The sequence below is a fragment of the Dipodomys ordii genome, unplaced genomic scaffold (assembly GCF_000151885.1).
Source record: "Dipodomys ordii isolate 6190 unplaced genomic scaffold, Dord_2.0 Scaffold123, whole genome shotgun sequence".
NCBI classification, from domain to species: Eukaryota; Metazoa; Chordata; class Mammalia; order Rodentia; family Heteromyidae; genus Dipodomys; species Dipodomys ordii.
The window spans coordinates 5,595,270-5,606,407 of NW_012267339.1; the positions used below are offsets into that span (position 1 = coordinate 5,595,270).

At 43.1% G+C, this 11,138-nt stretch overlaps 1 protein-coding gene across 1 annotated transcript in view; it reads right to left on the reverse strand.

Annotated features, from left to right (window-relative positions):
• Nucleotides 1–8,725, reverse strand: part of LOC105995907 (chromosome unknown open reading frame, human C4orf45) — a 51,435-nt gene extending 42,710 nt beyond the window's left edge. The window contains exons 1-2 of the mRNA XM_013029818.1: nt 8,683–8,725; nt 4,296–4,525 (exon numbers count right to left, since the gene is read on the reverse strand). Of these exons, the coding sequence (XP_012885272.1) occupies nt 4,296–4,525; nt 8,683–8,725 (273 nt within the window). The remainder of the gene's footprint in view (nt 1–4,295; nt 4,526–8,682) is intronic.
• Between the last annotated feature and the right edge of the window lie 2,413 nt (nt 8,726–11,138).

Genomic DNA, 11,138 nt, shown 5'->3' on the forward strand with positions numbered 1-11,138 from the left:
CTCCTACTCTGTCCTGCAGTAGTTTCAGAGATTCAGGTTTAATGTTAAGGTCTTTAATCCATTTTGAGTTGATGTTGGTGCATGGTGATAGGCTGGGGTCCACTTTTAGTTCCACAATTTATTTTAATATCACAGATGTAGTACATTGGATGCTAACAGTTTGTCATGGGAATCAGGGAGAACAAAAGAGTGCTCTGAAAAAAACTCACACCCTGTAAGCAGAAGCAACCACAACCCACTCACCAGAACCTCATGTGGAAGAAGACCACAAGTTAAGCTCTCTATCCAGCAGTTCCAGTCTAATGTTGAACTTCTCCATCTGCCCTTCCATTTCCCATATGTTGTCACTCCCCCTCCCCCCAAGTCCCACCCTGCTCTAGATTAATTGACTTTATATAGCCAAGGCTGAAAATCCAGGCCCTAACATTTATTAGTTTTATGGCCTTAGGCCAGGCACCTTACCTGCCCATGCCTCAGTTTTCTCCTCTGTAATCTTTGTACCTTCCTTATTAAACACTCAGTCAATTGTAGCTCTTCTCATGTTTATGTTCTCTTAATAAATTCACAGAGAGACAGCCAACCAGCCCTGGATGAGCTTATCTCACTGGCCACTAAGAAACACAATATCTCATCAGAAATCTGTTCAAATGTCCATAAAACTGTCACCAAGAAGACCTCCCAAGAGCACAGCAGTAGAATTATAGCAATTAAAATGAGTCAGAAATTTCAAAGCCTAGAAAATTTTAGTTACTATATTATGTATGAACATATGGCTGGATGAATTTCTATAGCATTCCCTGGATATTTTTAAAGTTATTATACTGTGGGCTAAACTGATTGTAATATATTATGATTAATTTGTTTAATATTGTCTTTGGGATTGTAACAGTGAAGAATGAGTGATTGAATTTGGTTGACATCACTTCTGTTGGAAAAAGCAAGCTTTAAATAATTTTGTCTGAGATGAGAACAAAGGAGCAGACACTGGGCATCTGGAAGCCCACTGACCAGTTGAGGGTCAGGTTAAAGTAAGGCCTGGGGAAAGGAGATGGACCAAGGGTCTGCAGCTTGGAGAGTTCCACAATCAGCCTAGGGGGAAGCCACAAGAATAGTTCCAGTTGTCTTCCTCTACTTGAGGAACCAGCATATGTACTTTGTTTAAAACCCAGTTAAAGGGGCTAGCAAGGTGGCTTAGTGGTAGAGTGCTTGCCTTGCATGCATGAGGCCCTGGGTTCGATTCCTCAGCACCACATAAGATAAGCAGAAAAAGCCGGAAGTGGTGCTGTGGCTCAAATGATAGAGTACTAGCCTTGAGCTGAAGAGCTGAGGGACAGTGCTCAGGCCCAGAGTTCAGGCCCCATGACTGTCAAAAAAAAAAGAAAGAAAAGAAAAACAACAACACTTAAATGAAAAGAAACTATTACTGCCAAGTCAGAGAGTATGGCAAAAGTAACAATCTCTCCTGACTGACAGATGATTTTGGCATTATGATTCCTCCCAACAGTAACAGCCAGGAAGAAATGGCTAACATGTCCGGCAGAGATTGCTGATCTTGTGATTTTTTTTCTTTTCTCTGCAAGGTGAGAGGAAATTTTCAGGTGTCATTCAGCATGGAAGTTATCTTCCTGCCAAAGCCAGATTATCTACCAAGACCTGCAACTGCCCCACATAAGAAGGCTGGCTCCCAGGGAGGAGGCAGCTGCCCCAGGCTATGTCCCAGACATCACTGGAGGTGCCTGAGCTTTCTTGCTGCCAGTCTTAGACAGAACTGGAGCAGCAAATTAGAAAAGGCAGCTCTTAGCACAGTAAAAATCCAGTAGACTCAAAAATTGAATCTGTGTTTAAAATTGGAGTTTTGAGCAATTGCACTGAGAGCCCCTGAGGAGTCTCTACAGTTAGACGGAAACAAGCAGAGGCTGTTTGGATCTGGACAATGATGGGAAAGGAAGGACAAGGGACATTCCAGAGGTCACAGAAAGGCCAGGCCCTGGACAATGAATAAGCAGCAGACTGAGGTGACACCACACCCAAGAAGGGACCAGCTTTTCGGTGACATGCTCCTGGGGAATGCCAGCACTCTTAGATCTCAAGAGTACTTAGCATGTTTGTACATGTTGGAGGAAGGGCGTGTGTCCTCAAATCCAACCAGGTCCAATGGTTGGCAGTAGCTGCCTGAAGCAGTGGTTGATAAGGGTTTGAAGTCTGAATCTATACGCATAATTGGATGTAGAATGGAAGTATACCCAGGATTTCATTGGTGAATGAGCGATGGCTATTTTTGCTTCTATCATCATCTTCAGTGAATATATGTGCAATCATTCTCAGAATCTTATTGTTTATAAATCCATGGCAACATTGAAGTGTTGTTCAAGATTTTTATGGCATAGATAGATTCTTGAAAGCAAAGATTTCTAACACAAGTGTATAAAAATGCCAGGACTGCTATGATTTGTTAGCTCACACCTGTAATCCTAGTCGCTGAGGAAGTTGAGATCTGGAGGATCATGAAGTCAGCCTAGAAATAAAAATCCACAAGAATCCATCTAAAACAAACAAAACAAAAAGCTAGACTGGAGGCTGGCCCGAGTGGTTGAGCCCCAGTCAAGCAAGTAAGTTCGGCAAGCTTGAGGTCCTGAGTTCAGATCTTGGTACTGGAAAAAAAAAAAGCCAGGACTATGAAAATGTAGGTAGTTACATCGTTTACAATGGAAGCCAAACTAGGACAGGACATTTTCTGAGTCTGTCACAATGTTGGAAAAGAAATTCACTGTATGGCACACACACACACTCCCAAAGAGAACCAGATGACCCACACCACACAAAGCAGGACTTACAACAAGCAGCCTGAAACCCAGAAGAAAGAAACTGAATAGCCACCTTCCTGGAAGCCCAGTCCTCAGCTCCATCTCTTTTGGACTCACAACCTTCTTTAACATCCAAGAAATGTTGGACTCCTCATTTGGACAGGAAATGAGTCCCTTCAGTATAAGATTGAAAAAGAAGAGAAGCTGTCCACCAATGTGGGCTTACAGGATAACTGCAACAATGCAAGCAGCCACGTTCTGGGCCCTCCCATAACAGCCACAGGGCTTTGCTGGTGTCCAGGCTAATAATCAAATGTCTGATTATCATCCTCATTACCTGAGTTGGACCTAGTTTAAGAACCCACACATTCATTCTGTTTATCTGAAACATGAAATACAAGTCAGGTGTGGGAGGCTAAGGCAGGAAGATCCTTTGAGTTCAGAAGTTCAAGCCCAGCCTCAACAAAACAATGAGAAGCAAGCCAAAAAAGAACAACAAGCAACAAAGCAACATAGCCATAATCAAGCTAGTCTACATGGGCATAGGCCTTGTGCTCAGCAAATTCCTGTGTGCTGCTATTAATTATCCCAACATTGCAATGATTTGAAACATATACTGTGTGCTGGACACTATGCCTGGCACTGCACAAACATTTATTTAGTGATCACAACAGCCTGATAGTATGCATATGTAAGATTTCATAATGAGGCTCCAGGTGCCAGTGGCTCACACTTATAATCCTAGCTACTTGGGAGGCAGAGATATTAGGATCAAGGTTCAAAGCCAGCTGGGGCAAAAAAGTCTATGAAAATCTTATTTCTAATTATCCATCGAAATGTTGGAAATAGAGTTGTGATTCAAGTGCTAGAGTGCCAGAGCTTTGAGCAAAAAAGCTAAAGGAGAATGGGAGGCCCAGAGTTCAAGCCCCAGTATCTGCACAAAATATAATATAATATAACATAATATAATATAATATAATATCACTTGCCTCTTTCCATTTGAGAGAAGGCTGTGGAAGAAGATCCAGGTCCACATTACCAGACAGAAGATGAGGTTTCTACAAACATACTCTAAACTGCTGACAATAGGCATGCTCAACAATAGTCATGCTCAATAAGTTTTTAAAGACCTGAGACTCATCTTCTGCTTTGGCGATTATGTCCAGCATTTTCTTCCTTGACACACCTATTCCCAGAGAATAGGAATAGTGTGGGGGTATACAAATGTCCCCATATACATGCAACTTTTTATGCATTCCAAAGCAGTGCCCAAATGCTAGGCTTACACATATGCTCTCTATGTACTTCAGGGCTGAGGGAGGATTGTGCTAGTAAGTCCATTTATTCATACATTTATCTGGATACAAAACCTGGATCCCATTACTTCTCAATGGTAGATAACATCTGACAAGGCACACAGAAGCAAACTCAAAATGAATTCATCAGGAAGCAGTATATATACTATGCAAGGAACAAATTTAAGAATAGTACCTTTCTATGAAAGCCACTCTTAAGTCTGGATTCATTGATGAAGGAGTATTGTGCCCCCCAACCAACTTCACCAACATACTCGTGTTTGTATTTTGGTGGCAAGCTTCCGTGAGAGGCTGCCCTCCATAAGTATCTGAGATCTCCCGTCTTTTCTAAGGTTGGCCGCTTTTCTCCTATGTAGGAGGTATGTTGATGAACTTTGGGCAAATGATCCTTTATGTAATCTGGACCTTAAAGAGACAAAAAGAAAAACACACTTCAAAAAATTCTCCATGTTTTATTCTACAATTCTTGTATTTTAGTTGTGAAAATAGTAAGTCCATGTTTTATGAGACAATTACTGTGTTCCTATAAGTAGGGCATTCAGACATGTTAGTCAAAATAACCCTCACTAATAACCAAAGGTGTCAGATTTAGTTTCCCTCTTTCAAGATTAGAGAAAATGTAGCATATTATAGGCTTGTTCAGGTTGGGCTCCAGGGGCTTATGTTTGTAATCCTGGCCACTCAGAAGGTTGAAATCTGAGGATGGAGGTTTGAAGCCAGTCCAAGAAGACAAGTCTGAAACTCTTATCTCCAACCAAATAGCAAAAAGGCAGAAACAGAGTATTGACCAAGGGTAGACTGTCAGCTTTCAGCAAAAAAGCTAAGGAAAAGCATCTAGGCACTGAGTTCAAGCAGTACCAGCACACACACACACACACACACACACACACATCTATCCAGAGTCACATGTAACAAGCTCTTTCACACCCAAAAGTCTGCTTGAAGGTTAAACTTGATGGCCACTAAATATCTCTAACATTTCCCAAACAAACGAGGTTAGAGTATTTTATCCAGAGAAAATGTGAATGAGAATTAGAGTGTTCCCCAAAGGGATTATAAGCAATTGGAAAACTGAGACAAGTACTGGATAAGAACATTTATCACATGCTGACCAGAGGCAGGGGTATTTAATTTGGTATTTCAAAATATAAAACAATGAACATAACCAATCAGTGACATGTAGAAATGGGTAAAGCAAGCAAACCTCAGAGGTCTGGGCAAAGAGCTTGTAATAACCTTGGTATTTAAAGTTGATGGTGTGTAAGTGCTATATTGAGCTAAGTATTTTGGAAAGGATGGTACTGATTACAAATGGATGCACTAACAAGGTGGAACTTCAAAAGCCCTGGAACTAGCATGTAGGATTATGTGTGTTGACTAGGGACACAAAGAAAGTACTCCATTTCTCTTTGTGCTCTAAAAATGGAGGGAAGACCATGGAGGTAGTTGCTGTGGCTCCTTTCATTTTGGGGCCCAATATGTGCAGAATAAGAGGTGGGCAGCAGAGTATGAGGTGGGACCAGGTACTACCTGAGTACTCTTGCAGAACTTGCTCTGGCAGGTGTCTTTATGGCTTGCTAATCACCATCACTCCCCATGATACAGTGGGCTGAATACTTACTTTCAACCTAATTTCCCTGATGAAACAGGACATGTGGCTTCAGTTCTATGTGCTTCAGGTTTTCACTCAGCTATAACTACTCTGGGGATTGTCGGAACTTGAGAAACTGTTCTCTCCTCATCTGACAGATGTGGAGGTCTTGCCTATACAACTTCTGCATGTAACACTGCTTGCAACTTTGCCTTTTAGCTATTCAAGTCAAACTATTTATAAGTATATAATCCAGAGTTGTTCAATGTAGTTTTCTCCAGTAGATGCATGTAAATACATGCATTTCACAGACATCAACAAATTGGGGGAAGTAATGGCCTAATAATGTTTCAATTATTGTTAAAATGTCACCACTACACACCACTATGAATGTGAGTGCAGAAGAAGAGTCGTACCTAGCTCCTTTGTGGATCATTTTGTTCTACAAGATAATGTTCTAAGTCGGGTGCCGGTGGTTCATGCCTGTAATCCTAGCTACTCAGAAGGCTGAGATCTGAGGATCGAGGTTCAAAGCCAGGCAGGGCAGGAAAGTCCATGAAACTCTTATCTCCAATAAACCACTAGAAAACTGGAAGTGGTGCTGTAGCTCAAGTGGTAGAGTGCTCACCTTGAGCTGAAGAGCTGAGGGACAGCGCTCAGCCCCAGAATTCAAGCCCCATGACCACCAAAAAAAAAAAAAGATATTGTTCTACAAGAGCTGTGACTCACTAGTTGTCTAAGTCTATTCATGCTGCTATAACAAAATACCTAAAACCTGGTCTGGGAAGGTGGCTCAGTGGTAGAGTGCTTGCCTTGCATGCACGAGGCCCAGAGTTTGATTCCTCAGCGCCACATAAGCGGAAAAAGCCAGAAGTGGTGCTATGGCTGTAGTGGTAGAGCACTAGCCTTGAGCTGAAGAGCTAAGGGATAGCACCCAGGCCCAGAGTTCAAGCCCCACAACTGACAAAAAAAAAAAACCTAAGACCTGACAACTGATAGAGAGCAGAAATGTTTTCACTCACAATTTGGGGTCTGGGTAGTCTTCGATGGAGGGGTCAAGCTATGTGGCTGGTGAGGGCTGATCTGTCTTCACAATGGTGCCTGATGGCTGTGTTCTCCTCCCCAGTCCTCACACAGCAGGAGCCAAGGGAAACCCTGAGGGCTTTCATCCTCTATGGGAGGAAGAGCCTCTGTGGCCTAATCACCTCATAAAGGCCCCAGCAATTAATAGGATCACACTGCCCATTGATTTTAACATCTGGATTTAGAAGAGACTCATTCAGCATGGCAGAAAGGCTAGCTGTGAACAAGAAAGCTGAATAAGAGTGTGAGGCTCTGAGTTCAAGTCCCAGTACTAGAACAATTAAAAAAGAAAATGAATGAGAGTCATAAGGGCTGGGAGTGGCTCAAGTGGAAGAACCCCTTCTTGACAAATATGAGGCCGTGAGTTCAAACCTCAGTACTACCTAAAAAAGAAAAAAAGGAGAAAATTCCACTTGTAAATTGAAAATTATAAAATTCCACTTGTCTGATTTTTTTGTTGTCTTGTTTATTTATTTATTTTTATTAACTTGCTTATTCTTTTACCCACTTAAGTACTCAAAAAATAATTATGAATGGCCACTACATGTTCCAGGAATACAGCACTGAACAAGAAAAGGCCTTCTTTTCCTGAGGAATTATAAACTGGAAGGCAAGCAGAAGTAAACCATCCTTTATTATCTTTCATTTGGATAAGCAGGATGCCTCCTAACTATTCTCAGCAACAACTGCTCTTCTTTTTAATTCATCTTTTCTCCAACCACCAGGAGAGATATAAAACTCAGATAAAATTAAATACTTTCTTTCCTAAAAATCCTGAAATGGGTTGCTGCAGTGGATGAATAGTTGTATTTATCCAGTTTTCTCAGGATTGCAGTGTCTTCATAATCCAACTCTAATTCCTCCCTTAAATTTTTTTTCATTATTTAAGCAGTGTTGGTGACTCAGCTACTTGGGAGACTGAGATCTGAGGATTCAGTTTAATATCAGCTGAACATAAAAGTCTGTGAAACTCGTCTCCAATTAACCAGCAAAAAGCTGGAAGTATAGATATGGCTCAAGTGTTAGAGTACCATCCTTGAGCAAAAAAAGCCAAGCAAGAACATGAGGCCCTGCTCAAGCCTTAGTATTGATACCAAAAAATATAAAATAAATCTTTTTAATATATATTTTATTGTAAAAATACTGTACAGAGGGATTACAGTTACATGAGAAAGGTAATGAATCCATTTCCTATCAAGCATAAAATAAATCTTATAAGGTTTATTGTAAATGCTTCTGCTATAGTTTGATTGTGTGTGTGTGTGTGTGTGTGTGTTGTGTATGGTATAGTCCTGGGGCTTGAACTCAGGACCTGGGCACTGTCCCTGAGCTTCTTTTGCTCAGAGCTAGTGCTCTACCTCTTGAACCACAGCTTCAGTTCCAGCTCTTTTTTTTTTTTTTTTGTAGTTCAGGGGAGATAAGAGTCTCCCAGACTTTTCTGCCCAGACTGGCTTTGAAACTTGATCCTCAGATCTCAGCCTCCTAAGTAGCCAGGATTACAGATGTGAGCCACCAGCATCTGGCTTAGTTTTATCTTAAATATCTCCACAGATTATGTGTGGAGGCTTGATTCCCATCCCATGGTACAATCAGGAGGTGCTGGGAAAGTGGCTCAGTGGTAGAGTGCTTGCCTTGCATGCATGAGACTACATAAGCAGAAAAAGCTGGAAGTGGCACTGTGGCTCAAAGTGGTAGAGCGCTAGCGTTGAGCTGAAGAGCTGAGGGACAGTGCCCAGGTCCAGAGTTCAGGCCCCACAACCGGCAAAAAATAAAAAAGAGGTGGGGCCTAGTGGCAGGAAATTAGGTTGTGGGGACATAACCTTAAAGATATGGGGGCACTAACCCATTTCTGTCTCTCTTTGTTTTCTGGACAGCATGAGGTGATTACCCTGTTCTGCACTTGTTCCTATCTTGACATCCTTTGCCCCCATGTGTACAAGTATACAGTCAATTAATCAAGAACCATCACCTCTGAAACTGTGAGCAAAGGAAGATTTTTGTGTTTTGTTTTTTACCCCTCAAGACTGGGTTTTGCTAAGTAACCCAGCTGGTCTGTAATTTTCCATTCTAACTCCCCAAATGGGGGTAACTTTCTTCTCTTTAAGTTGGTTTATTTCCCGCCTTCATTATAGCAATAATATAGCTTTCATTTCTGTAAAAGGTCCCTAGTCCCCTATTGGCAAAATTAGGCACTGTATTTTCATTTTTCAATCTCTAGAGTGTAGAAGGGTATATATTATTGTTCTCTGTTCTTCTGAAGAGCAGTGGGTCTCTCTTGGGAAAGGTGCATACACTACACCCCTTTGTTTTTCTCTATAGGGAACACTAATTTGAATGGCAGGATCCTTATCTTAACCATTTACATTTGACAGCACTGGGATTTGAAATCGGTACCTTGCACTTGCCAGGCAAATGCTCAAGCTCCATCTCTAGCCCCCAAATCCTCATCTGGAAAACTCAAGACCAAAAGGAATTTTAAAAAGAACTGTCAGCAGCCAATAAACCACCAGAAAACCAGAAGTAGCATTGTGGCTCAAGTGGTAGAGCACCAAACTTGAGCTGAAGAGCTGAGGAAGAGTTCAAGCCCCACAACCAAACATACCAACCCAAACCAGACAAAACAAAACTGTCAGCTAGGCACTGGTGGCTCAAGCCTGTAATCCTAGCTACTCAGGAGGCTAAGATGTGAGGATCATGGTGCAAAGCCATCCCAGGCAGGAAAGTCCGTGACACTCATATCTCCAATCAACCACTAGAAAACCAGAAGTAGGGCTGTGTCTCAAAGTGTTACAGGGCTAACCTTGAGCAAAAACACTAAGGGACAGTATCCAGGCCCTGAGTTCAAGCCCCACATTTTTTAATATATATTTTTTATAGTAAAGATATTGTACAGAGGGGTTACAGTTACATGAGTAAGGTAATAAGTACATTTCCTATCACACAGTTACCCCCTCCTTTGTTTTTCCCGTACCATTCTTTTCCTCCTTACCTCCCCAAATCCTCCCTCTTCCCACCTAAGTTGCAAAGTTTGTTTTCAACATAGTGTCTTGTAAATCTCATTGTTACAATGGGTCAACCTGTATCCTTATTTCAGCATATTGTTATTTACCTTCCCCTCCCCAAATTAGAAAAATGTATATACAAGATGCAAGACACCGGAATCAAAAGGAGTTATACAATGAGGGTAGACATACAAAAGAAAAAAAATCAGATAGTACATTATAAGTACATTAAAAACAACAGTGAGGGGGGACCAAGATGGCGACGGGGCAGAAGGGAAATGCCACAGCTCTCTCCAACCAAAAAGAGAGTTTGAGTTCCAACACTTAATCTCCCCAAGAGACTGACAACAACAAAAAGACGAACACTCAGAGAAAAACCAGAGGTGGAAAATAACAAAAAAAGAAAGAGAGGAAAAGAAGAATTTCAGAACAGAGAAAAGCGAAGACCCGTCCCCCAACCATTACTGGCCACGCGGCAGTGCGCCAAGCCGCCGGCCAGCCGGCCCGGCGGGGGGTGCCGGAGCCCCAGAGTCATAGGGGCCTGCTTGCAGATCACCAGGTACCGGTTCGCAGAACAGCAGATCGCCAGGAACAGAGAAACCTACCAGCCGGGAGTCTCCACAAGGATCCCATCCCCACCCCTCACTCTCCACCGGAGCAGAGAGGCTCCATCCCACCAAAGCCGCTTGGCACCAGCAGCTTGACAAAGGGATCTGTCGGCAGACCACCCACCCGATCACGTTCGCAACTACTCGGCGGGGCCGCCCAGGCCCCAGAGGCACAGGGGGCTGCCTGCAGATCACAACCCGCGAAGAGGCCGCTTGAGTGTGGACACTTTTGACCCGACAGCTTCGACAGAGGCAGAGACAGAAAAGAATCACACAGAGCCACCACCGCCCAACCCAGCCCACAACCACCCCAACTGAACTCGGATTGCAACAACAACTGACAACCTACACCACACAGAAACAACCAGCTCCAGGGTGAGTACCCCACAGGGGACAGTGTATCCCTCAAGGGAGACCAGAGCTGGAGTGAATCCCCAGACCCTGACCTAGACTCCCTACCCCAACACCTGGACCACAGGACCCACTAAAACTGGGAACTGTTCGAGAGCTCCACCAGCCCATGGAGCACACTCTGCTGGCCAGGCCAGAGCAAGAGTGCCCCTGGAAGGGAGCTTAAATGCCCAAGCCAGGAACAGCACCCCTGGGTAAAGACAACCAACAGTAGAAGAAATTTGAACTGTGTCCTCCAGGCTGCATAACCTAGGTGGTATACACATCAGCACAGGCTTAACGAGCGCGCTCCAGGCTGGGGCCAGAACCAGGCCAAGGGATCC